The sequence below is a fragment of the Anopheles funestus genome, chromosome 2RL, assembly GCF_943734845.2.
Source record: "Anopheles funestus chromosome 2RL, idAnoFuneDA-416_04, whole genome shotgun sequence".
Taxonomy (NCBI): Eukaryota; Metazoa; Arthropoda; class Insecta; order Diptera; family Culicidae; genus Anopheles; species Anopheles funestus.
Genome location: NC_064598.1, coordinates 49,143,264 through 49,170,946, shown reverse-complemented (window position 1 = coordinate 49,170,946; position 27,683 = coordinate 49,143,264). Strand labels below are relative to the sequence as shown.

The 27,683-nt window shown below is 43.0% G+C and overlaps 3 protein-coding genes across 5 annotated transcripts; 2 read left to right on the top strand and 1 right to left on the bottom strand.

The window, feature by feature from the left end:
- The first annotated feature begins 102 nt into the window (after nt 1-102).
- Nucleotides 103-3,093, top strand: LOC125761222 (GPI mannosyltransferase 2). Of its 3 annotated transcripts, none has more exons than XM_049422153.1 (2): nt 103-236; nt 942-3,093. In XM_049422153.1, exon 2 carries the CDS (start codon nt 1,148-1,150, stop codon nt 2,837-2,839), a length of 1,692 nt encoding a protein of 563 aa, XP_049278110.1. In that variant the 5' UTR covers nt 103-236; nt 942-1,147; the 3' UTR covers nt 2,840-3,093. The 3 variants fall into 3 exon arrangements, with proteins under 3 accessions (XP_049278110.1, XP_049278112.1, XP_049278111.1); XM_049422155.1 differs by lacking the exon at nt 103-236 and adding an exon at nt 497-515; XM_049422154.1 differs by lacking the exon at nt 103-236 and adding an exon at nt 534-869.
- LOC125761213 (probable ATP-dependent RNA helicase DHX34) lies at nt 126-9,729 on the top strand. The gene is made up of 6 exons (XM_049422140.1): nt 126-236; nt 5,701-7,722; nt 7,788-8,378; nt 8,456-8,867; nt 8,943-9,249; nt 9,331-9,729. Exons 2-6 carry the CDS (start codon nt 5,713-5,715, stop codon nt 9,644-9,646), a joined length of 3,636 nt encoding a protein of 1,211 aa, XP_049278097.1. The 5' UTR covers nt 126-236; nt 5,701-5,712; the 3' UTR covers nt 9,647-9,729.
- On the bottom strand, nt 9,728-21,400 carry LOC125761217 (uncharacterized). Its single transcript, XM_049422144.1, has 6 exons — nt 20,191-21,400; nt 14,580-14,910; nt 14,355-14,468; nt 12,494-14,044; nt 12,295-12,424; nt 9,728-12,230 (listed from the first exon to the last, which is right to left on the bottom strand). The coding sequence occupies exons 2-6, from the start codon at nt 14,745-14,747 to the stop codon at nt 11,869-11,871; spliced, it is 2,325 nt and encodes a 774-aa protein (XP_049278101.1). The 5' UTR covers nt 14,748-14,910; nt 20,191-21,400; the 3' UTR covers nt 9,728-11,868.
- Between the last annotated feature and the right edge of the window lie 6,283 nt (nt 21,401-27,683).

Genomic DNA, 27,683 nt, shown 5'->3' with positions numbered 1-27,683 from the left:
CCCATCGTTCGTTTGTCAAAAGTGTGCGCACGTGCAGTACCTCTCGGACTGTTCGGTCAAGTTGGAAGATGAAGGTTGTTGTTATGTACTTCGTCTCTCCGAAAATTTGCAACTAAACAAAGTTTTCTAGCACAAAAATGTGGTTTCTCCGTGTTCTAAACCTCGCAAAAAAGTGCATCACACATCAATAATCACGTTTACCACTTTATCGTATCCTGGTGCATGCTGTGAACACCGTAAGTAATTGCAGTTTCATTCCTTCTGGTGTTAATAACAATAAAACACACGCACACATAACTTTTTTCCAACTCGCGCGAACTCCGTACACGCGGAAAAGCGTACAGTGGACGCGTGCGCGTATCTTCGCCAACCGACCGAACGAGCTCCGGAAACGGCTCATTTTATCCCAATATTTTGTGCTTCGGTTGCCGCTTACGGTAGTGTGAGTAGAATTCCTTGTCAAGCCCTGTACGTTGCCAGTGTTCGACCGGTCGTAGCTACCCAGCACATAAAGGGTAAACAAAATCGGGTAACCCCCTTCCCACTGTCCACGCAGCATCGGATTCGAGTTTATTTAGGTTAGGATTTGTTTGCTTTACGAGGCAATATCGTGACTTTTGTTTTGGTCGCATGATTCGTCGCGGGACACCAGCCCGTATGAATCGTAACATCGCGACGCACGCGGACCACGAGACACGCGCACTACCGTGCAGTGAGCGATCAGCCCAGTCGGGAAGTGTTGTGGCCCCGGGGAAAGAAGAAAGATATTGTATCAGGATTTTTCATCAAGTGTGCTACCTAAATTGTCTTTCAGTGCGAAAGGGTGTACGGCAAAAGAAAAAACATATTATTACAAATAGGCAAAATTTGTCCGTCCTTTTTGTTTTCTTTATACGACAATTAAAACGAAACCTGAGCACAATTTCTTCTCTCTTTTCCAGGGGCCGGACTGGTGTGTAGTAACATTTCCGTTGACATTCGACGGCAGGTCTGTAACTGAAGCACTTGGCAGTTCCTAAATGCTTTATCGATAACATAGCAACGGTTCGCAGCATTAACGTAAAGCCGTTCTACGCAATCCGTATGTCTGTTGTCTGGGTGAAAATAATTTAATGTATCGCTGTGGCTCAACTGAGTTGATGCAAAAATGCGTTCGGAATGTTACAACGATGGTACTTCGTCACCAAAGCGAAGAATCCACGCAGTAGGCAATGGGAAATCCCATCAACAGCATCATGTACACCAACATCATCGACAGCAACAGCATAGCCAACACGGAGCAGATAGCATGCACCGAGAAACGACGGTTCATGACAGAAACGTGGATTCACCAACCATGACCGAACTACCACCATCCAGCGGATCCTTTCTACACATATCAATCACCAAGTTGGCCATTGGTAGCCGTCTGTTCGTGATAGTGTTACAGCTCTTCGCTAACCTACTACTGCCGGATCATGAAGCTGGTGTTTTTGTGGCACCGCACGATAAGAGCGCACCGGAACGACCGCTCGATGCTGTGGTACGCTTCACACTAGGTGGGCTGAACCGCTGGGATGGCCAGTACTTCTTGCATATTGCCGAGCATGGATACACGTACGAGAATGCGCTCGCTTTCTTCCCGCTGTTTCCATTCATTCTAAAGATAGTGAGCAGCGCGCTCAGCAGCTACGAGGTGGTCACGTTCGTAAGCTATCGCGAGCTTTCGTTGCTGTTGGCAGTACTGATGAATGTCATCTGCTTTACCGGTGCGGCCAAAGCGCTCTATAGATTGAGCAAGCACGTGCTCGGCAGCCAGAAGAAGGCGGAAATTGCTGTCCTGCTGTTTTGCTTTAATCCGGCCTCCATCTTTTTTACCGCTCCGTACACCGAAAGTCTGTACGCGTGGCTCTCCTTCGTCGTGATGTACCAGTGCATGGAAGATGTGACGTCGATCTTTCTCACCATCCCACTCAGCCTTTCGATCCTGTGCCGTTCGAACGGAATGTTCAACATCGGTTTCGTGCTATACTTTGTCGTTCGTCGCATTGTCGCACAGTACAACTTTCACAACATCATTTGCATCTGCTCGCGGCTCTTCTCGATGCTGATCATCGTACTGTTTCACTACGGCATCGCCCAGGTGTACAATTACTATCTTTTCTGTTTCGTGCAGAAGTTTAACTTTCCCGACCATGTGCGCGAGTATGCGCTGGAGCACGGACTCGTATTGGCCGGCAACAAAACGGACGACTCGTCACCCTGGTGCACGAATTTGCTACCCTTGTCGTATTCGTACGTGCAGAGCCAGTACTGGAACGTGGGCTTTCTGCGATACTACGAGCTGAAACAGTTACCGAACTTCCTGCTGGCACTACCGGCTATTTATTTGACGCTGAGCAACTCGTACCAGTACCTTTGCGAACATTGGGATTACGCCGTACGATTGGGCCTGTTTCGACTGACCAAGAAGCAGCACAAACTAATGCGCCCGTACGATCGATTTGCGCTAGTGTTTGTGGTTCACGCGCTCGTACTGACCATCTTTTCGCTGCTATTTGTTCACGTGCAAGTTACCACCCGATTGCTGTGCGCTGCGAGCCCGGTACTGTACTGGTATACGGCCGAATACTTTACGGGCGAACGGACGTTTATAAAGCGACAAGTGATCCGGAAGCTTTCGAAGCAGGTTAAGGATGGCGAAGAAAACAGCTGCACCCACGTGCTGAATCACATCGAGCTAAGCGATTTGCTTGACTTTCGCTGGATGAATGGACGCCAGCAAGCAATTCTGGTGTACTTTTTCGGATACACTGTGGTAGGAACGGTGCTGTTTAGCAACTTTTATCCATGGACCTGAAGGAAGAAGAACTGAAATCTTACCAACGTTAGTGAGCTATCCTGTTCTTCATTTACTCTTGGAAAGGTGAAGATGCAACCGACTATACTATATTCGACCAAAGGAAAACGACGGCTACCAAAAACCAAAACATTCTACACATTGGGATTACACTTATCTCGTGCCTTTTCGCTCTACATACATACATACATACTTATATTGCCAAAACGAAAAACAGCAACAAAATTTAGGTAGAAACAACATTGCACTGTTGTAATGTGGTTGAACCATATTGTTCACTTTACGCTTCACGACCAAAGTTACGCTTTCTATTTGCTCATCATTTATGTACGCGGAGATGTTGCCATCAGAAAAAATTCAAAATTTGCCAAACGTATAGCCAATTGGGAAAAAACGAATAATTCGCTGGAAGAAATTCTTTAAAACAATCCTTCCTTTTTGCGATCCTGACTGTGTTTATTTAGCATCGTAAGTAGATTAGACCTGTATCGAAATGGTTTAATTTTATGTGATTAAACAATATCGGTTGTTAACAAAAAAAAGGCTTACAATGGAAGCGTTACAATGTTAGTATCTATCAACCGCCTTGCATTACCACCGAACGATTGTCGTCCTCGTGTGCAGGCCGAAAATGGGCTTTGACCATTTAGTTAGAGTGAGAGAGAGAGATAGAGAAAAACGAAATCCTCGAACGAAATTGCGCTTTACATGTGTATATAAACATCACCTAAAAACGCTGAAATGCAACAAAGGGATCGATTCCATCCGTACTTCTCTTGCTGAGTACAGAGTGCTGAATCGGGTTCGAGGAAAGTGAAATTAGCAGAGCTACCATATTATATATGTATACATACACCCGTACACATAATGCTACTATACTTAAAAACAATAAATTATATATTTAAATTCGAACCATATGTACTTCCCATGGTTTACCATCACAAGACTTTACAAAGCAGTTTGGGGAAAATTGTAGTGCAAAACGTGACATTTTGGAGTGGAAGCAGAACAAATCGTAACAAACATAAAACATAATCCTTACACAAAAACCGTACTAATGCATGTTTAAACATGCAAAATCGAAACAAAGTTAAAGCTAGTCTATCGAGATAAAATGCATATAATTAAAAAACATTAAGCAAGAACCGATTAAACTAAGCATTACTAACGTACGTGAGTACACCTAAACAGAACGAAAACAATCAAACCAATATTTCCTGTTATAGAACTGGGCAATCGAACGAACTTAACATATTGTGAACCGGACGAAAGTTAGTGTTTCCATAGGATTAGTAAGAAACATTTCAAAAATTCGTTGTTAGTTATACAATTTCAACTATTTTACTTCGGCGAGAAGTAAAAGCAGCGACGAACCAAGAATAATAATAATTGTAAAACAGGAACATCACGTTATACACTCTACTAGTATGTGTAGCATAAGGGATTTTTTTTCATTCGGGCGAGTTTCTCGCCATCATGTTAGTGATTAGCTAGCAATAGAGGCAAAGTAAACAAAAACCTAAAACCAGCATAATCAAACATGTTAACGCAACATCGCTAAAAGGTCGAGATTGAGCAATTAAACGGTCGCACAGTAATTTATCAAATCAACAACAAACAAACGTAAACAACATTTATCTAAACAAGCAGTTTTTAAAAACCAAATCTTCCTCACGCATAAATAATCAAATCAAGCTAAACTAACTAACATTAAAGCAGATTTAAAGACGCACACACTCACCGGTCGTGCTTTAGATAAGGTCTAATCGATTTTAACTATTATATTACCTTACGAAACCAGTTCAATTAACGATTCACTGTTAGTTATACAAAGTGAAAACCGAAGGAGAGCACGGCTGTCGAAGAAAAAGACCCATCAAATGGTTTCACAGGTCAGAATTTAAAGCATGACTTATCGCTTGTGCAATCCTACTTTCTTTTAGCAAATTTAGGAAATGATAAACCTCAATCAATTGACATATTCTTAATTATAAATTAATCTCTACCAATCCCACAATATTACGTTGCTATTGTGCGTATTGTTTTGCCTATGTATTATTTTATTTTTTATTACCCAACAGATATGTATATTTTTATCGATAATTTTTATGCATTTTTCTTAGTTCAATTGCTAGTGGACGTCAGCGGATTTAATCTACCGTTTTAGCGCAATCAACAGGTTGTAGGAGCGATAAACTAGCATTTAGTTCTGACCTGTAAAACTTTGCGTTTAGCGCAGCCGTAGAATTTATGCGCTAAATTGTGCAATAGAAATTTCATTGTAACAACAAGCAATGTATTTTCTTAGGGAATGTTCTATAGTTTTTTCGAATTAAATTTCAATGTGCAATTTTTAATCAGTAGTTGTGTTTACGGTAACGATACTAAATTCAGTGAAGCAGAGCAGTTATCTATACAACATTGAAAAGACATCAATTAAAACCGTGTTTTTCCTTTTGCGGAAGCCCTTCAAACAACTAAACCGCAATGAAATTGGTAAACAAATAATTAGCTTCTATCCATTTCGGAACGTCTAGTCTCTTCTAGTCTTTAAATTTAAACACTTGTTAAAAGCGATTTTTAAGAAGAGGTTTTACTAATAATCGTTCGTGATCTTTACTATTTTTGAAGAGTTTCGCATGTTAGACAATATCTAGTTTCACTGTTAGACTATTTCTAATAGTAACTGCAATAAACTGTTTCTCAATTCGATTACCATAAGTTATGTGTCGCTGTGTTTGATTTGATCCTTCAATAAGTGCATTCCGAATTCTCAAACATAAAAATTATTTGTCTTTCTTATTCACTCAGCACTGTGGGCCAGTTCAACGGCATCTACTGATTATAATTTTTCATTTAAGGATCCTCACAATATGAGTCACTCGATCGACGATCACCGATCGAGACAGTCTGGCTCGCGGAGAAAGCATCGTTCACCAACTCGCAGTCCACCATCATGTCAAAAACGCAAATCAAGCACTCATTCCAACCCGGCTGACCGGACACCATGTGAACAGACCAACTTGATTCATTTTTCCTTTCTGGATCACAAAACGGAACTGAATCGTGTACTGCGAGGTTACTGTGCTCGCGATCAGCTGGTGGACGATGTAAATGATTTTTGGTTGTTCGTTAACAAGTATGAATCCTTACTAAAACGCACCGGACAACCGATCCTTCCTGAACCACCGTCAGCCAGCGGTATGCGAGAGCACTGTCCTAGTGGGACGATACCTTCCGAGTACAGTAAAGCGCTCGGATGTTGCGTGTCGTTGAGAGTTCCCATCGAAGAGCTGTTTGCCCGTTTGGGAGGAACAGGTTCGAGTGCCATAACGCACACAAAACTCATACAACTGCTACAGATAGTGACGCATTATTTAGACTTCCGCCAGCGCGAGAAGTTTAACAAACTGCGCAAATTACGTCAGGCGCAGGCCAATCTACCGGTCGCTAAGCATCGTGAGGAAATAGTGGAAGCGGTACGAAACGAGCGCGTAGTAGTGTTGGCAGGTGATACGGGATGTGGTAAATCGACCCAGGTACCGCAATATCTGTACCGTGCTGGCTATGAAGGTATAGCCTGTACTCAGCCGCGCCGTATCGCTTGCATTTCCCTCTCGAAACGTGTTGCCCATGAACTGTTGGCCGAGTATCGAACCGAGGTTGGATACCAGATACGGTTCGAGCGAAGCAAAAACACAAACACAAAGATACTATTTATTACTGAAGGATTGTTGCTGCGGCAACTAGCAAGCGAGGACAATCTTGAGCAGTACTCTGTCATCATCCTGGATGAGGTACACGAGCGACATCTGCATGGTGACTTTCTGCTGGGGATTGCCAAGTGTCTTATCCGTGCACGACCCGACCTTAAGCTGGTTCTCATGTCGGCCACCATCAACATCAAGCTGTTTGCAGACTATTTCTCGGAAGAAGAGGCCCGCATCATCGAGGTACCTGGACGACTGTTCCCCATCAAGCTGCACTACATGCCCCAGTTACAGGACGTGCCGGTAGGATCAGCAGGCAGTTCGACGGGTGGTAAACGTACCCAGAGCGATCGTCTCAGCCCAGAACCTTACATACAAATTCTGCAACTAATTGACCAAAAGTATCCACCAACGGAAAAAGGGGACGTATTAATCTTTCTCAGTGGCTTGAACGAAATAACGGCCATTGTAGATGCTGCCCGAGAGTACAACGAAAAAAACAAAAACTGGATCATTTTACCCCTGCACAGTACGCTCTCGATCGCCGAGCAGGACAAGGTATTCGATTACGCACCGGACGGTATGCGCAAATGCATCGTCTCAACGAACATCGCCGAAACGTCGGTCACGATCGATGGTATCCGATTTGTCGTGGATAGTGGAAAAGTGAAAGAGATGAGTTACGATCCAACCACGAAAATGCAACGGCTGAAAGAGTTCTGGATATCGAAGGCATCTGCCGAACAGCGAAAGGGACGGGCTGGACGTACCGGGCCTGGCGTTTGCTATCGCTTGTACGCGGAGAAACAATTTTACGACTTCGATGCGTACAGCACGGCGGAAATACTGAAGGTGCCATTGGAATCACTGCTGCTGCAGATGATATCTATGGGCTTGCCAAATGCGCGACTGTTTCCCTTTGTCGAGCCGCCCCCGATGGATAACGTGGAGAATGCGATCGTTAGCCTGAAGGAAGCGGAAGCACTGACAGAGGACGAGAAACTGACACCTCTTGGTAAAGCGCTGGCAAAGATTCCGGTCGACATTGGAATTGGAAAGATGCTGCTGATGGGCTGCGTATTTCAGCAGCTACAACCAGTGCTTACACTGGCCGCAGCATTAAGCGTACAGTCACCGTTCACCAATCGAGCCTACCGTGATCCAGAATGTGAGGTAGGGCGTACATTGGCTTAGGTTCTAATATTAGTTCGATGATCCAGTATTCATTTCATTCACAGAGGTCACGCAAATCGCTCGAATCCGATCATGGTGATCCGATCACACTGCTAAACGCGTACAAAGAATGGTTGGAGATTAAGCAGCACCGGACAGACTATGGGCGTCGTGACGATAGCAATCATCGTACTGAAAGCTCCAAGGTGTGGTGCCGTCGCCGAGGTCTAGAAGAGCAACGGTTCTACGAAATTACCAAGCTACGCAATCAGTTCCAGGATCTGTTGCAGGACTGTGGTCTCATGGAGTCGCAAAGCAGTGAACATCTGTCCAGTGCGGAGAGAGCAATTCGCAATGGGGAGCTGCGTCAGCTAAAAGAACTTCGGAAGGCACACCGCATGGAAGCACCCCGAAAGCGCAAACTGCTTAAATCTGATCCTTGGGGATTGGGTGAAGAAGGCGAGGAAGAGGCAGACGATGGGAAGGTGGACATAAGAGATGTAGAATTCCGTTTGAGCCATGATTCCTCCAAGCTGCAGCATCTGGTATCTGGTGCCACGGCTTGCAGCTATAGAGATCTCATGACGGTTAAGCTAATTCTGGTCAGTGGCCTCTATCCCCAGGTGGCGATTGCCGATGAGTTTAACTATTGTAAGGTAATAGACAGGTCGTTATATTTAGTGCTGCACGTTACATTTCATAGGTGTCTTTTGTCAATCTCTCCCGCTTCTAGAGTTTATCGGAACAATTCTTTCACACCCGTGCGAAACCATACGTGTCGCTGCATCCAATGAGCTTTTTCGGTAACAATGCGCAACTACTGCAACTGACGGATAGTGAGATTGAAGAGAAACCGCCCTCATACAAATCACGTCAACCGCTTAGCTCCCGTCACCAGATTGTGTGCTATTTAACGCTCCTGGAAACGAATAAATCTTATCTAACGAACACGTTACGCATGCCGGCCGCCCAAACGTTGCTATTGTTTGCACATACGCTCGAAACGAACACTACCTTCTCACGGATTGTGTGTGACGTGTGGTTGTGTCTAGACTTTCCTGCTCCGGAAAGTGGACAGGCATTGCTGCTGAAAGCCACCAAACTGAGACGACTTTGGAATCGATTACTTGCGGAAAAGCTAAAAGGTACTTACCGCGTGGTTTCGGTGTTGCTTCTTCTTTCACTATTAGTAATAACATTTCTTTTTCAATCCTCCAAAGCACTTACAATAACGGCAGATGGTGAGCTAACGAAGGTCGAACGAAACGTTGCAATCGAACAGATGAACCGTGAACTCTGGTCCAGTTTGGCCCAGTACATGAACACGGAAGTGTGTTACACAATTAAAAAGCTACTTCCGGCTGATCTGAAATCACTTTACATTGGACCTACGATGGAGGATAATAATGAGGATGGTGAACAACGAATGGATCTACCGAATCCCAACCCGTTTGCGGAAGATTTCCAACCTTTGCACAACGAAACGAAGGGTGGCGTATTCCTAACAGAAAACGTTACTTACGGTTGGTAAGTACGGTAGAGTTTTTTTTCTGGGAATTTTGTAAACCATGCTCACATTGTCAATCTTGTCTTTTCTTTCTTCCGTAGTGTTGTGGAGACGGATTGGAGCATTTTGATGCACGAACAAATTCTGGAGCAAGACTGGGAATGTGGACATTGCCGAGGAACGTTTCATTTGACCGGTTTACAAAAGCTTCAACACGCAGTCATTTGTACACCGGTTAAGATCGATGAAGCGATTGTAACAACACCAACGACTAGTGCAGTTGGTTCATCCAGAAAGCTAAACGTGACCCGATATGATTGCCCAAGCTGTGGTCAGCAACTAATGTTGAGCGCAATTGAGGTACTAAAACACAAAAAGGGTTGTAACAAACGCATCAAACAGGAACTGGAGCATTAGTTTTGAACCATAGAAACATTTCCTATGTTACAAACATATTTGTATTCATCTCAATAATTAAAAATCCTGAGAATTACCAAATACGTTATCGTGTGTGTTTGTATATAGACTATCCTGTTGACTTTATTCGTGTATGTGTGTGTGTGTTTGGCTATAATTGTTTGGCTTTGATAAAGGTTTTAATTAAACGGCACTAGACAAACTGACGGGGCACATACACACTTCGCGGTTGCTTACAAAGAGGGACTACAAAGTGTTCAAAATCTCTACAGACTCAAGTGGAACAACTAAGCGTTTCAGTGGCTCCCAGAGGCTACTCGGTACCAGTATATGCACCGATTTGATTGATATTGGCAACACTTTTAACGATCGTCCTTAACGTTTTAGACTTTAGCCCTACTAATTCTGTATCCGCGTGACAATGTTCTCTATTTAGAGTGTGGAGCTATTTCACTTATTGAGTTTTACGCTTAATTAGCTCGTGGTACCGCTTGTTGGGAATCCCTAAATGATTTTTTTTTCAGTTAATATACTTATCTTCTCTTTGGAAGCTGCTCGATAATAGATTAAACTTTTGTCTCTTACTAAAGCTGGATCTTAGAACTTTCTCCTCAGAATTACATATCTGAAGCAAGAATTTCTAATTAAACAAAACAGAATAATTTAACCCCTAACAATACGGTGAAGAATGAACATTTTTACGTTCACTTACAATTAAAAGCTGAAACGTTCATTGTAAGAAGCAAATAAATTTACCAAAAAACTTTGTAACGCTGTCGGCACTGTCACGAATTACGTTAAAGCCCTACCACCTGTTGCATTGCACATACTGTTACGTTAATTTTGCCAACTTGAAATGATTTGAGTTGTTCACTGTGTACACATAGCATTATTTGGCACTGTGTAAGACATGCGGATTCTACGTTATAGGATGCACACGCCTTCACTGCTTCTCCTGTCGAATTTTTGACACATTTAGCTTACGCAAATGCGCTGCAAAGCGAGCTAGCTATATCGATTGTTTTAGTTCCATTCGACTGGCATGTGAATTTGTTTTATCAATTAACCACTCTACTCAGTTGCTTGTTGTAACAGCAGTTACTATTACTGCGGCCAATAGTAGTTTCTATAAGTGCACTGTTGCTACTGCTCCTACCATCCGAAACTATTGAACTGATACCCATTAAGCTTTCTGCGTACGGGATTAATTTGTTGTGCGTTTTGCCTAAAGTTTTGCAATCAATAATGTTTGCCGGTATGTATAAATTTCCTACACTCGTCTATTCAACTATATGTATATATATATATATATATATATGATTTAGTTGTTCGTTGACAATTGGCACAAATTCAGAACATCAATCGTGTAGCTAAGCACTTCCGTTTTCGAATATCAAAATTTCCCTGCTACTGATATTTGTAGTTTAGCAATTCCCTTTTTATACACTCCTCTCTATGTATGGGGACATTTTTCCCCACCCGCAGGCCATTTCCATTTCATACCGCAAACTCTTTGGCGTGAGAAAGATGTTAAAACTGGACCTAGCATAAATTGGCCGTGAAAGATGGAGGCCGTGCGGAAACAGGTGTAATACTTTCGTTTTTGTGTATAAGTGGTTGAACGTACTGATAGATAAGTTAAGAGCAACCCACACTCGTTCTGCCTAACATTCACATTTCTACTTTCGTTATGTAGAGCGATATCTTTTGCTTCAGTACATCCTTCTACCCGAATGCCCAGAAGTTATGACATTGATTACACATTATATAGAAGTAGGAGGAGAAACGAGACCAAAAACTTCACTAGCCTACAGTAGTAGCAATAGTTACAACTCGAGAGTAGAGAATATTAGTTATACTCACGCAGCGTTTCGTAGAGTATGCGCTCTAAACCACAGCACGCATCCTACGCGGAACGGGTCGTTTAGGGTGTTCTAGGACGATACAAATACGACCGCAACTATTTGTTAACTCAGTTTTCTAGGATCTTCTGCACCTCCGGGCGTTCTGTTCTACGAGGATGTTGCCGAAGAATTGCCCACGTCCATTCAACGCGACGATTACCAGGAGAAGCAAAGGCGCCATATTAGTTGTGATGTGTAGAGTGGGCCGCAAAGCACTATCGTCCCGTAGGCTGTCCAGAGGGCAGACTTCCGACGCAGACGGGAGTTTCAGTAGTGCTTTTGCTTCGCCGAACATTAGTAATCGTGTGCACACAGTCGTCACAAGCTTAGCTTTAGGGCTTTCCGCTGATTTTCCAGCTTTAGCTCCAGCATCGTGTACGGTATGACCGAGATAACTAGCAGTATGGCGAGAATGATGATTTTCGGTGCTTCACACAGTACTCCGTGGCCAGCAAACGTAACGGCTAGACCAAGGAATCGAAGTGCCTGTAGAGGTGATGTCACTTCGGCGAACTTGTTCGGATGCGTAAGCGTAGTTAAAGCAAACAGCAACGTCTCCCAAACCGCATTGCAAACACCCCAGGCAGCCGGTATGACGTACAGTACGGCACTATCGTCCCTGGAGGGCTTCCAGCGCAAGAGAACAAGCAGCAGGCAGGCGTGGAATATAAACCCAGCAACTAAAACAGATAAGAACATAATTTGTAACATGCGTTGGTGTGGATTGTTATTTAGGATACCTACCTATGACTACGACACGTTTAGTGTGTCTCAGCAGCATGCTTAAGGTGCAGGCGGCAATCAGCTGCATCACGCCCATACCAACCAGAACACCGGCCACACTGTTCGGTCCCAGCTCACATGCGACAAATGCCTGAAATGAAGCCAAAAACCGATTAGAACCTTGTGTAAGAAATTAAAACCACTTCACGCTAATGCTCACCTTCATAAAGTCAGCCATCATATACGCTTGTTCGGTACCAACGAAATACGCTAGCGGTCCTGCAAACAGCAGCGTGTCCGACATTCTTCTTATAGAGTCAAACTTGACGTTGAATTCAATATCCGACGTAAACGCCGTAACGGCAAATGCGAGCACACCGAACACCAAATAGATGCACATGAGTGGCGTGGCACCCGTATAGCCCTGTAGTTTTAACTGATTCTCCAGCGCACTACTGTTGACCGGCACATTTCTATCCCATACTGGGCAAAGATGGGAACCACAGATGCGCTCACCGTAGTCATTCGTCTGGAACATGCTGTACGGGAATCGATCCATGTACGGTCCCGCCGAATCACGCTGCTCCTCGGAACTGCCACCAACAGCTGGGCCACTGGATGTGCTGGAAGGTTGATATCCGTCGTCACCATTCCCGGTCGGATCAGGTAACCGTATGTTGTACAGGAAGTACATCGTTTCTCGCAGCGTCGGCATCGAAGGTGTAACGACTTTGGATGGTGTAGGATTAGTAGGTTTAGTGCTGTGGGTTGTCGCCATGTCCAGGGGTTGCTCCGTATCTCCCGGCAGAGACATAAGAATGTCCCTGTACAGAGGCAAACCCCCATCTGCGGGCTGATCGTTGTGAGACCCATTGAACGTTGGCGTCGTCCCATTCATTGTCCCCGTCAGAGCCGCATTCGGAACTGGTGGGGCAAGACTCGATATGTAGTAGCATCCGATGCGGTTCGAACCAGAAGCACACGTCAATACAAACGCTGCCACGATAGTGCCGATTATAATTCCAAGGTCTCCTGCTGCACGGAACCATCGCCCTAACCGACGGACCTGCTCCTGCCGGCTGCATAGCAACCTGTGGTCATCGTAACTGTCGGCATTTGCACCAGCGGTACTAGCGCCACCACATTCCGGTTGCGAACAGCTCAGCTTTCCCGCCATCGACACCAGTAGCGCTTGCTTACATATTACGGAAGGTCCAAGCAACAGCCCAAGCAGCAGATACCCGGGCACCAACGAAAGCAGTACGGGGTAGATGTGAGCGGCTAAAAACAAACAGACGGTACCATAGCTGGCCGCTAGTACGATCGAGTATCCGAAGCGCTGTACCAGCTTGGTCGTCAATAAGCTCATACCGGCCGTTACTGCACAGCACAAGCTGAGCAATCCCGAACCCACATCTGGTCCTGCCGCTAGCCATGATTCCTGTTGGAACCAGGTCGAGTTAGCGCCCTGCAGTACGATAAGTGGTACCAGCGCGGTACACATGAAACCGTGGGCTATCGCTATCAGGATGAAATTCTTCATCATCTTCGAGCGGACGTGCGACGGAATCTTGTGCCGGCAGCCGTAACTTCGATTTTGTACTGTCAGCAACTTGCGGACGGACGTTGCCCCGATGGAACTGTTGACCGAATCCCGTCGATGTCTATTCCCGAGTGAAGATGACTGAAACTGATAGGCTGCCGCAAAGGTTGGTCCTACCGAAATTCGATGGCTACGATTTGAGGCCGGCGAGTAATTAGTTAAGTATTGCTGCAAAGAAACAAGTAGCGGGAAAAAACGTGTAAAAATGGAAGAATAAACTGGATAATGTAACTCTACTCTGTTAACATGAAAATTTAAAATTAGTTGATAGTTACAGTTCAGAAAGTGCAAAAACATTTTTTAAATGTAGAAAGATGATAGTTGAACAAACAATCCCAAAACTAAGAATGAACCAATAATAATACCCATTGAATGAAACATATTTAACTCTCATCGTGCCGCATTTGATTAAACTTTTCCCACTTGGCGAGAATAAAAGTAAATTAGTGTAACAGTAAAAACAACTTTTTCTACTTACGTCTATTATGGGATCGTCCCAAATGTGATGTGCCTGGCCAGAGCTTCGTGTTCGCATAACCTTCCTCGAACCCGGTGGACATTTTTGCTGAAAGATACTTTTCGCAGCCGCAATCTACAATTGCACGTAAAAATGGTAAGTTTATGTTTCTTCCTCTTGTCAAATGCCTTTAGATAAATGTTTGCTCTTTATATTATCGATATGCGTGTGTTGTCCTCCACGTACCTGTTGCTTGTGAATGAAGACGGGCCGTTCAAGCGTCCGTATTGACTCCTTCTCACGGCCAAAATCACGCTCAATGATACGTTCGCGGGCAAGGATACGTTCACGCTCTTCAAGTCGGCGTTCAAGCTTTTCGGTTGATAGATCACTTAGGTTTGGTAAGCTTCCCATTGTATCATGAAGATTGTTCACGTCTAACTGCGTACACCGTTTTGTGTGGGCTACAGTTCTGACTCAATTACCATTTGAATGGTCGGAATTGCTATAATGCACCGGTGGGAGTACTCATCGGTTTTTGTCTGTACCGCGGACAGCTACACCCACATCAGTTGACCTGTGTGTAACAGAAAAGAGACATTTTAAATGATAAAATTAATCGTTGATTCAAATTTTACTAGAAAAACAACAATTATTTTAATGTAAATAAAATTAATTAATTTAAAAGTAGGAACACACAATAGACTAGTAAGCGTCGTCCATCCTTTCAGACCTCATTATAGTTTTAAACTACAAAGAACCTATTTACATTACAAATGGTTTAAATTCTCAGAACTTTTGTTCGTTCTTCCTAGAGCAATATTATCGGGAGATATACCCAATGGTTAACCATGTTTTCATTCTACGAAGCACCTCACAGATTTCTGCCCACTAAAGTTGTTCCATATAGAACCATAGTGTTGCCATTGCTCGAAATATGTCGAACAATACTGCCGTAGGCCTATGAGGCCCAATAATTGAATTGAACGCGTTCCCTGAACTAGGTAAAACATCAAATTACATCGACTAATGGTTGGGAAATCACATTATCAGCCCAATACACCAAACATGTTGGGTGTGTCTATGGATAGTGACCCTGACAGTAGCCCCAACGCCATTTAGAAGAGATTTATTTTTGGTCCAATAGGCCAAACAACGACATCTTCTTCAAATTACCAAGGTTTCTATGTTGGGTGCCGATCACGGCTACCAAGCAAAAAACCCACAATTTATAAAGCCTCTATTCACCATCCATAATGAATAGTGCATTTCCGAGAAGCTGCTGTCCGACAGTGTGTTACCAGCGTTCTAAGAAATTATTTCAACATCAGAAAGACCTGTTCTATTTTGTTTCCTTCCATTCATCGCAGCCACCGCAGTTTTAGATTGTTCAATTTCGAGAGCATCCCGAAGAGTATAAGCGAAACATCACCGTAGAAACGATCACAAAACTTTCACCCAAGCCCGGCAAGTGGTTCCGGTGCAAAGTTTTCCTTCTGCGTTGTCAATGTCGGTCGGCGCACCAATGCATCCATCCGACCGGAACTAAACACAGCAGGTATGAAGCAGCTGACATAAAGCGTGACATCCACAGTTTCACAGCAATGCCATTCAAAGGGCCTTCCTCTCCCCACATCCGGTCGGTGTGCCGTTGCGTTGTCAAAAGTTTTTCAATCACCCTGGCAACATCAGTACTTCCGGTGGGTTCACCGCTTACCCTTTTTTTTCGACATTCGCTTCTTATTTACACCCCCGTCAAGTGGCACTTTGAATCTGGAGTATGATTTTTGAGTTCACAAAGAACACTCAAGGTTCTATTGGATTTGTTGCGTTTCATGGTGAATAATACTTGCAAATCTTCCCAATCAGTATCTATACACACACAACACATCGCTCTCGCCCACTGTTTGTATGATTCTACTTTCCTTGAACATGGAATAATCCAACGTCTCGCTTCTATGTCGATCAAACGAACTCTGTGGAAGGCGCATGCAACTGTTGTGGAATGATAATGAAAAACAAAGGAGCAAACATAAATAAAGCTTACAATGGAGCACACAATAAATCCAAGGCTTCACCAGCCCGATGTGGTGAAACGGGACACGTAGTAAAGGAAGAAATCCGTCATTTTCATCAACCAATAAATATGGGCGCCCCCGTAAAAATTTCCACCGAGATGTCCCTTAAAGCCAGTCACCACACGGGAATAGAGATAAATAACCGCCTGTTTGTTCTGTTTTTTTCTTGTTTTTTTTGCATAAACCGAGAACAATTCACGCTCATGCAAAGCATCTCGAACAAGTAATGAAATACGAGCATCATGCCACGTGCTCGGTTTGATAGAGAGCTTCGTGCACAGAAATGTTGTGAATACAGGTGTGTGTGTGTAATATGTCAATAACAACAGCCACAAAATTTCCATCCTTTAACGGTTTGGTGTAGTTTTGTTATTTTGTTTCATCTGTTTTTCATCCCACGTGAGCGTAATTTATTTGCATTTTTTTACAACCGGTCCAATGTTGTGCGCCTTGCACGTTTTCGTGGCAGACAATTTCTGCAAAATTACGATTGTGTCGTTGTTGTGCTATTATTTATGCATGCTGCAAAAAGAAAACATTTTTAATCTTTTTGTACAGGTTTGATTACGTTTTACCGTACCATTAGTCGGTTTGGACTGTTTTTACACACCATTCACGAAAGGAGTATGGAGACGCCCAGTACTTTCTTCATATCATGGAGACGCCCAGTACTTTGTTCATATCATGGAGACGCCCGGTGTTTTACGAACCACTGCTAAGGAAGATCATGTCGGCAAAGGTTAACGTGCTAAATTGAGGCAAAATGATATAACATTTCCCAATGCATCAGTGCTGCCATGTCGCATGGGAGCAAAACAAGTGCAAGAAACTACCAATCTTTACGGTCGTTGACTATCGCTGCATGCACATCCTGCGAATAACAAGATGATTGGCTAAGTGATGCCACTGACACTGCGAGGAAAAGCATTGAAACATTCATTAAACCATTGAATGGTGGAGGTGAACGGATTCTTCATGTATTAAGATTGCGGTATGGAAATTACCACCCGCACGTCAATAAGCTATCGTGGCGTAAGGCACGAAACGCGTGGCAGCTGCCTTGTGGAACGGTAAATCACCACCCACAGTGCCCACGCTGCAACGACGTGTATGATGCATGGACCCATGTTTGCAGTCTAATTATTAGTGCTTTTAAAACGCCAGCTCCAAAAACCAATCATTCGACGTTTCGTATGAATTTGACAAGCATTTCGGGGAAAAGTTGTCTTTGTTGTTTGCAGCTTTGATTTTCATAAAAGACCACTCACTCTGGCACCATACGATTTCCAGCTTAACCAAGAGGATCCCTTGGCAATGCTGCTTGGCGTTTCTGATTAGGTGTGAAGTTTGTAGCCATCCTGTAAATGGACGGTTTTATCCCATATGAATATGATAAATAAAATTATAATAATAAAACATGGATAATGACGATGCTCGATACGATTCAATTAAGATTACCATTATGTAGTTGTTTATTTCCAAATAATGAAATACATTCCAGCAGCTAACTTATAATTTTCTGTTACTCTTGTATTGTATTTGTTAAAAAATATATTTTCACAACTTTTTTAATGTTTTAAAACATTACAACACTTTCGTGTAAGGTAAAACCTTAAGGAATAAAACAATAGAAAGTTGTCACAGTTAGGAAAACGCTTTTTTCAAGAAAAATTCTGTAAAATTTAACATTCAACACACGTCGATTATTGTACATATAACGTAATAATGCAATATTTTTTTTTAAAAAACATCCTCAACGAAAAATTTATCGTCCAATTAGCGCGAAGCAAACAAATAGACAAGCAAATAAGGTCGAGATTTTTCGAATGTGTTTGGTATTATACCATTTTGCATCTTTCTCCATTACCTTCGGCGTTCAAATTACAGTGGGGAACGAATACGATCTCAAGAGGAACCTCGCTGAAGAGGACCCGGCGTGCGAAGTGCAGACATTTACCCCATCATTGAGGATTTTCCGCACAATAAGGTGCCCTGTCGAACCGAACCAATATTGCGCTCGGAAGTAATCTAATTAGAGCAATCGGTTCGAGAGAAGTGAAAGATAGAACAATATGTACTAGGTCCCTTGTTGGAAGATTCTTCAGAATATAAAGGAAAAAAGACTTGTCTACATATGCCTTGTATTTTGAGTTTAGTTAGACAAAAAAGGCATAAATATGGCTTTTTAAGGAAAGTAAGTACAGAAGCACCATGTAAAATTACTTCACTGTATACTTTTTTCTTATCTCCTGAAAATTGTAAAAACCAAAACATGGAACGTTCGAGAAACAATTCGAAAATGCTGCAAAGTTCCCTTATCCTACGTCAAGAAGCGTGTTTGTCGAACAATCCACCGAAGACATGATTCGCGCCCCGCGGGTAGAATTAAACATCCATCCAGCCATAGGTTGATCTGAAGAAGAGCTCGTTTGACTTTGCGCCTTTTCCCACGTATTTTTCTTTCGGCTTTTGATTAAATTTAAAAAAAAATGTATACTTAAAACCCATCTTTAGTTTTAGAATGCCGGCAGAAATTCACAATCTAAAGAAGATGCTCGAAGTGATTGAACAGAAAAAAACAACCATCAACACTCACACACACACTTCCCAAAGTAAAATAAATAGCACAAGTCACGTAGGATTATCGTCAGGAAGGATAATTTACCAGAGGAATAAACAGTTCCAGGCATACACGGATTAGCGAAAGCTGTTAAATGTTTGATGAAGTTCCAAGAAATCGATCGAACCAATTGACGGATGGGCCAATCGGAAAGTTGTTTAAAAGTTAAGATTTTAATGCTATTATCAAGATGAAAAGATCAATTTTCTCCGAGGCAACAAGTAAAAATGAAATTTCTTTGGAATGCTTTGCATGATTAAAATCGCATTCGACCATGTGGGCACCCCATTTTGGTCGTTGTTCATGGGCGCAGTTCGGTAGGAAAAATAAAACGTACCAAATGGATGATTTTTCTTCAGATTTGCTAGACAGTATCATTTGTTTTCGGTTTACATTCTGCCCACCATTCGTTGAACCCGGCTAAACCATTCCCGGTGTAACATGAATAATCAATTTCCCAGTGAAACCAGGACGGCCAATTTCGTACTCCTAGCAGACCCAAGGCATGTTCCCTTACTCCGACAACAAGGCATCTAAATTGCATTGCTTACGAATGGCGTCCGACCGGTTGGTTCGTTCGGGTTTTGTTTCTTTTTTTTTATGCAGACATACTTTGTCCAACTCGGAAGGAAACAGTGAGGTCAGCCGTACATTGTGCTCTTCTGTACATTGACTGTACCACAAATTGGCATTTGCTTTGGCGGTTTTAAGATTGCTCAGTTCAATCACTTCGTACGCGAAAGGCGAAAGAAGACGACAGGGACAGGACATGCATTTTTAAGCAACCAATTTTGCCACCGAAACGAATAACAAATTTGTCACCGCTGGTTTGGAATGAGGTCAATCAAGATCTACGAACTAAACGGTACTTAACTTTACGCAAAAGTAAGCAATCAACGTGCATGGTACACGTGAAAAAAGTGAAGCTAATTTACCAACTGTATAAACAAGTGGAGAATCAAACAAAAACAAAAGAGAGCAGATAACAACTCTTCAATCTCGCATCTGACACATGCTCGAAATGAAGCATCAGCTTCAAGTGGTTTTGTACGTCCTAATTTCTGCTACTCCATTGTATGCAAACTTCAAGCCTCAAGGACGCATTCGCACACATACATGGCCGGTGATTGCTATTTACTTGGAAGTCGAGATTACACACCTATGCAACCCGTCCGTATTCATTCCAGTCTACTAGATCCCGTACGTATTTGACCGACGCAGGATGCCACTGCCACTATACGTTCCCTACAGTGTACACTCCACTTTACACCATCATCTTCTGCGTACGATGCAGAGTCGCAGTATCCTTGACAATGCGACAACACTTCTTTACGGTCCAGACAGTGGAAACACAATGCACATTTCTTCGTTGCGAGAATCTTCCAGATCTGGTTGATTCGAAGAAAAGATTAGTTTCTTGGACACTTTCTTAAACCATTGCTTGGAAACTGAGAAGTAACACTACACTCACTCTTGCACGCACACACAAACTCAAACACGAAACGTCCCTTTTGGGATTAACATTTTCACACCAGAAGGTACACAGTCATTCTGTGTATCCACCATTTTTCTTTGCAACCACAACCATAATTCAATCTCAACTCACTATCCAATGTACTGTATCACTCTAACTTAATGTTTGCACGATGTTACCTGGCCAATAGTGAAAACGAATTCTGGAGCGCTTTCACTATCTACCTCCAGTTCCTGAGCTAGTCGAAGGATACTTTGACACTGGCGAGAAACATTCAACATTGCACCATCCTTCATAAACATAGTACGTACGCGTACAGTGCGGTATACCACTAACACACTCACACAATCCCTTAACTGCTACATGTAAATGTTTTCTCCCCCCACCCAAGAACACGGTACACACTGTGTTTGGATGAAGATGAAGATGCTGTTGCTACGGCAGCCGTTACCTCTTGGCGGGATTATCCTACCATTCCCAGGCACGACCTACTGTGTGTGTATATCACGCACAACTACAATTAAAAGGCAGCTTTTGGGAGGTTTTGTGTGTGCGTATGTGGTAATCGTCTCCCTATCATTGTTCGGGCTGTTCGGCGATTGTAACATTTTGACAGCTGCCAGCGACGGACCTGCGCATCAATATCGTATTGTATAAGGAGCTTTTGAAGCGATTGGTAGCTTTTACCGGCAAGAAACGAACTGCAGCTTTCGTGTCCACGGGAGATCGTACTGCTAAATTTAGTGTTTGGACAATTACCAAATAAAATTTTAATTAAAAATAATTTTTCTCATCAAAACAATATTGTTCAAAAATAGGAATTATTTACTAAACGTACAAGAAAAGCTTGAAACACTTTTCAAAAAAATCTGAATATCACAAATTTACAGAACCAAAATTGCCACACTATCTCACTCCACCAAAAACACCATTTAATGACGTCAACCAAAACCAGACGCTCTTAATCGTCCCGTGCGCTAAAAGTTTTAAATGTGAGATTTAAAAAATGGATAATCATCGCTCTTGAAGACACGAGAAACGATCAAGCGGTATTGCAAGATCAAGCTGAAAACGAAAGCATTCCAGGCCAAGTACGGACATATCTTTTTACGAAACACCTTCACATCAATCAATCAAAAAAAAACTAAATCATTGACTAGCTTTAAATTCAAGCGACCGTGTTCTCATGCCACCCACGTTTGAAGGTACAAAGCGCGGTGTAGTCGCTTTATCTAATTAAATTAAAATCTTTCATCGATCGGTGAAACAATTTTCATAATTTAAAAATAAAAAAAACCGTTCCAAAAGGGGGTCTCGTGAAAAATGCGCACAAAAAGCGTTAATTCAATTGCTGATATTCACCTTCGATGGAAGTACGCTTCCAAGCTGAGCAGCAATAAAAAAAGCAAACGCGTGTGTGTCCAATCTACAACAAGATGTCTATAATCTCGATACACAGTACAGATTGATCAGCAGTTCTAATGGCAAAAAAATTGGGTAATATAAAATGTCCACCATCCGTACTCGCGTGAAACATAGTCGTAAACAAATTTTATCGATTTTCCACCATCCAGCAGTGAGGGATCATTTCGTCTGTTTCGCTAACAACAGTTGATGAAGTGGAAAATTGTAATGCCAACGCCGAACATCGATTGTTGACGGCCTTCGAGCAGTGTGCGTTTTCCACAAACAGCATCGACACCGGGACATAAATGCAAACAAGCGTAAAAAGACAGCTTCCACAGTGTGTTGGTGGGACGTGAACCACCACGGAAGCTCAACTTCACTTTTGCCGAGGCTCACGCTCATATCCCTGTTCTTCCTGTTTGCTTTTATTTTTTTGGTTAAACGTTTGGCGCGCAATGTTTACGTGCAATGCACCAGTCAACCGTTGTAAATATCGTATGTCGGTATAAAAATAAGAGATTCAAATGCGAAGCTTAAAACCAACTGATAGCAACAACGAAAATGAAAAAAAAAAAACAAATTGAAGAGAATCACGTTCTATCTGTTCTATCTGTAATGTATGTAGCAAGGAGAGGGAAAAAAATACTTTCGCGCGTTTTTACAATTCGAACCACTAGCGTGGAATAATATATTATCGACCTATCGGTGCAAAACGGTTTAAGTTTAAATTTATACGCTTTTTTACAAACAGATGAATGATTTTGTAATTGCAATTGCATAACTTCAGGCGCTTTGCTATAAGGATTGCATACTTTGTAGTGAAGTGGATAGCGGTTTTGTGATCAGAATATTGGCCCCTGCTTCCACTAAACCACCGGACCACCTTGTGCATCTGTACCACGTAATTCGATAGCATTTGTTTAGCTCCTTGTCTCTTTATTTACCTTCCTAAACTAATCAGTTTCAATTAACCTTGTACGAAAGCTTACTATAGCACGCATGCATCATCATTATCACTTCGAATTAATATCAACCTGTGTATCATGAATAGTTTAACTCACTCATCTCGTCGAAAGCAAAAGTGGACACAATTCCACACAATCGGCAATACCTGTGCTCTACAAACCGACACCCATCTAAACGGGCCAATCTTGTAACCGACGGTTAATGCCGCGCTCATTATACCAACCAGCAGCGGACATTGAATTCAACGCTACGCCAACGCTCACTACACAACTCACACGAGGTGCCGATTTAAGAAGAATAAACTCACCTCACCCTCACACCCTCGCGGAAACTATTTCATTACCAACCGGTTGATGGGGTCGGTGGGGATCTAATTTTGCTGGCTCATTATCGTACGACCTCAGCTCGCTACGCACGAGCCCTTGATGTGTTTGTGTGTGTGTATGGTATGTAAACCAGCGGCTTTGCTGGGAAGCAATACAAAAACCTTACAACACAAAAAAAAACCTGCGCCGAAAACATTATTAAAAAAAAATCATCATTTGTTTGGGGCGTCGTCTTGCGGCGAACCTATCTTATATTGCGTTCATTAATGACAGGTTTCGCCTTTAGACGATCGGAGCATCAAACGTATCAAAAACGGTTTTGTCCCTTTTGTACGAATCTCCACTTCAAGGAAAGCACAACTACACAAAGTTCTTGTCGTTTGCTAAATTTCTAAAACTCCCAGTTCAAACGTCCTGTCCGTACAGCAAGCGATCGAGCGAAGATCGCCACTTCTAAAAGTCATCGATCAATATTCCGCCCGTACACATTGAACTATAGCGAATTAAATTCTTCACCGTCTGGTGTCTGGTGAGTTTGGTTTGGGGTTTGGTTTTGCACGAAGTTGCGTGCTTACCGGTTGCCAGAGCTTTCCTAGTCGGAAGAAACGCCGAAATTGACGTAAATAATTTGTTGGGCAAATTCTTCAATTGCCGATCCGGTTTCGTGGTTTTTAGGTGACGTTCGTCCAATGCCTAGCGCGTATCGTGTATCGAATGGACATTCGATACACTTTGGAGGATTACGTGAATCAATGGCTAAGCTATTGAGGAACTGCAGACTCACACTTGGGACGGTTGTTGTTAAATTGAATTACTGTCGATGACGAATTGAGCTTAAAATGAAACACGTGGTACAAGGAATGCAGCACGTGAGGGAGACAGTTTTTTAAAAATAAATATAGTCTATGATATCCTAAATAAAGTATAAAATCATTTTCTGTGTATCACACAAAGAAACCATACTGCTCTATCAATCATCAATTATCAGTTCTCCAAGAGTTCTGTAATTGATTGACTCCAGTAAGTACATTAGAATGTAATTACAACATCTCCAGTTGGTTCACGATTACGATCCAGCTGTCTAGCTATGGATATTATATGCAGCTCCCAGATTGCTGCCACCTGGTAAGGAATGTCTTTGATCGGCAGGAATATGCAACGCGCCTAATAGCATATTCAGACTACTAGAATATGGAGAACAGTTGCTCGCCTGTTACTAGGCAACCTATGCACACAAACGGTACATGACAATACCATCCGTATCTTAGCAACTGAATACAGGTGCGTGTAGAATTATACAAATTTCTACCACCGTAAAAAGGCCATAAAATTACCTTAACCAAAGCTCCCTCACACTCACGATCTTGATCCGATATGCGCATATGTAAGATTGGACGAGAGCTTTTTAAGCGTGGGATATGTGACGGCAGTGCCTATTACATAAAACTGTTTTCCCTCCACGATTGCTAAGATCGATCGCACCTGGTTCAGCTGCAAGATCGGGATGGAATTTAATAATAAGCACCTCTAATGATCGATCTCTAATGAGCGATTTACTAGGGACGCGCTGATCATCTCCATGAAAAGTATTTAACGTAATTAAAAAGATCTAGTGTAGAATTTGATTGTACCCAACATTCCAGGGTTTGTCTCAATGGCGAATGTACTGATTACATTCACCCAAAAACCAATGTCTCTGTCGCTGTGTTCACCTGTTCCTTGTGACTTTGTGACACCTTTCATTTTTAGTTCTCGGACCTTATCATAAAGTCCTTCGTGCCACACATCGTTTCTAGATCAAGTTCACAGATCCTGCAAAACTTCCTGCTAGTGTTCCTCCAAGTGCAAACACCATGTAGCAACGATCGGTTGCAACCTTAGTTCGATCGTTCAACCGCCATTCGAATCCCACCTTCATCGGTTTTTGCAAACACGGACCCTACCCTGAAGCCACAATAAATGATCGATTCTAGAACGTATCACTACAACTTTTATTACAAAAAAAAACTTCTGACCCTTCGCTATTGACCCCTGTGTCTCATTGTCTACCTTCGCAGATTGTGCGGCAGGTATGTTGCACGCGCGTGTGAAGTTTATGCAACGGAATCGTGAGTCCCACCAGTTCCCCATAGTTCCCAGCCTGAACCGGACACCTGTGATTTGTCCACCCAGAACGCCAGCACAAGGAGAAGGCTACATGGAATGGGAGGTCTGCTATCCATTCGCTGGACTTGTCTGGCACGCCATATTCGCCTTTTATTTTTAGCAAACAAATCCTTCAGTACACCCCTCTGTAAGAACGATCGCGTACCGAGTACAGCCTACAAATACTCCCGAAAAGGTCACCCAGCATAAAGTGCTCTGTGTGCACAGTGAACCGAGCAATTGGCACTTGTTACGATACTGATGGCAAAAACAAAAGACTGGCGCCTTGATTAAAAGTAAAACATATCGTCTCCCTGCTTAAGCCAGTACCGCAGCACCCTGAAGGCCCAACATCGACCATGATCGATGCAACTTGTTAGCAAAGATAATTTGGAAATCACACACGCTATTTCTTCAAACGCTCCGTACAGTCAGATCCTGTTACACATGCAAAACAGCAGCTCAAACTGTCACTCGTTCACCACGCCACCTGTGGCTCTGGTTTGGCGGCTATTAATTTACGGTCTGCTGACGCTTTGGGACCAAGGTTGCACCGGTGCAGCGGCCTGTGCTGGATACCAGTCACTTTGACCAAGTGACCAACGGGGTAAGCACGAGGAATGTTTAATGCTTCCACCACGCTTCTTTTCACCGCAAAAAAATCGGTGTCTGGAAGCCGTTTTAATGGCGATTGTATGGTGGCGGACATTAATTCCTGTGCTTGAATAAAATACTAATTGTTGGCCAAATGCTGCTCATAACACCTGTTGATTCAAACAGATATTTGAAATGGAGAATTAGACGAATAAAAATTGTGTATAGTAAATGATTGAAGTAAATGAATGAAAAAGTCTGTGTTTAAAATGTACTACCATTCTGGTAAATATTTCCACATCATCTTAGTCGCACAAAACCTTTTCTCTAGAAGTCCGAATTTACTCAATTGATTCTTGAGACCAATCCACAACCTCTAGTTGCTTGTCTAATGCGTTAATATTAATAGACATGCCTGGGGTGATGCATGGGGCTCCACATAATAGAACCGGGTATCAAATCCCATCCAGACCGGGCCCCCGTATCAAGGACAGACTATCCGGCCATGCGGTAAAAACAAGAACAGTATGCCAGAAATGGCCGGCATGACCTTAGAAGTCGTTAAACCATGAAGAAGAGGTATAGACATGCCTACAGCTTTCCATCACGTTAGAAATTCCCAATGAGTCAGTCATTGCGTGCCTTAAGCTTTTGGGTTTGTTGACATCTTTTCGTGTGCATCTTAACCAATAACGTCCAAAAACTGGTTTGAATAATATTATTTTCCACCCCGAAAAACCCCACAATCAACCTCAACAGTAAACAAGGAAATGGATCACATTCCCGTCCAAACTTTGTGGACAGTTAAAATTAGCGTATCTTTTCGATACTACTCATCGCAATCACTTACGACAGAGGCAGTCTGTCGAGCTTTGTCTAAGGGATTTCCTTCCTAATTCACAGCAACCACCCCCCGAATGCTAGGGCAAGTTGGAAATAAGACCTCACCCTCCCGAATGCACGACACGGAGCCGGCTAGAACCGGTTTGCACTGATCGCTCAACACACTACCGGATAGCGAAAGTAGCGGACAGTAATGAAAGACCGCAGGCACCCGAAACAGGCGGACATGGGTGGGTTTTTTTTTGCTTTTGCTTTTCGCCCCATGTTCTTGCCGTGGCTGACGGGCGCTTTATCCCCCGGCGTTGGAAGTCCCACCCGTTGCATTGAACTTGACCGCATGTGTATGTGTACAATCGATGTGACCGGGCAAGGAAGGTTGAGTGGTACGAACCAAACGATCCTCATCAGCTTCGCATCATTGAACTTGACCGTGTCTCTACGGATGCTTAGGGTAATCCCCGAGAAGATCCCATCGTGTTGGATTGAAGATCTGATTGCATACAGCGAAATATGGTGGAACAGTCACGGACGTGCGAAGTTCTAGTTCTCGTTCGTTCTCCGCCAGCCTGCAAGCGACAGTCGAGCAAACCGTCCATTGACCGGAGACTTCCCGGGTTGGCATCTGCCGGGAAACTGAACGAGCAAAAAGACCTTGAAATATCTGGATAAGTCTTGGTTATGAGAACAGGAAAACCAGGGCTTTGTTTTACTGCAGCGTGTAAAACCCAAGACACGGTACTAGCACAAAGTTGCTAAAACATGTCCAACCAACAAGATCGCCGCACACGAACATACGGCCACGAAACCAGTAGCGAATTGGTCAGAAATCTATTACGAGTATATAAATAACTCCGCTTCAGTACTCTGATTCTCAACATCAGAAGCTCTTTGCTTTGT

Bases quoted from the DNA above. Each gene is read 5' to 3' on its own strand.
- LOC125761222 (XM_049422153.1), top strand. From the start codon at position 1,148: ATGCGTTCGGAATGTTACAACGATGGTACTTCGTCACCAAAGCGAAGA.
- LOC125761213 (XM_049422140.1), top strand. From the start codon at position 5,713: ATGAGTCACTCGATCGACGATCACCGATCGAGACAGTCTGGCTCGCGG. The intron at 8,379-8,455 runs GTAATAGACAGG...TCCCGCTTCTAG, and splicing joins ATGAGTTTAACTATTGTAAG to AGTTTATCGGAACAATTCTT. The intron at 8,868-8,942 runs GTACTTACCGCG...AATCCTCCAAAG, and splicing joins ACTTGCGGAAAAGCTAAAAG to CACTTACAATAACGGCAGAT.
- LOC125761217 (XM_049422144.1), bottom strand. From the start codon at position 14,747: ATGGGAAGCTTACCAAACCTAAGTGATCTATCAACCGAAAAGCTTGAA. The intron at 14,469-14,579 runs GTACGTGGAGGA...GTGCAATTGTAG, and splicing joins TCTTCATTCACAAGCAACAG to ATTGCGGCTGCGAAAAGTAT. The intron at 14,045-14,354 runs GTAAGTAGAAAA...GTTTCTTTGCAG, and splicing joins GGGACGATCCCATAATAGAC to CAATACTTAACTAATTACTC.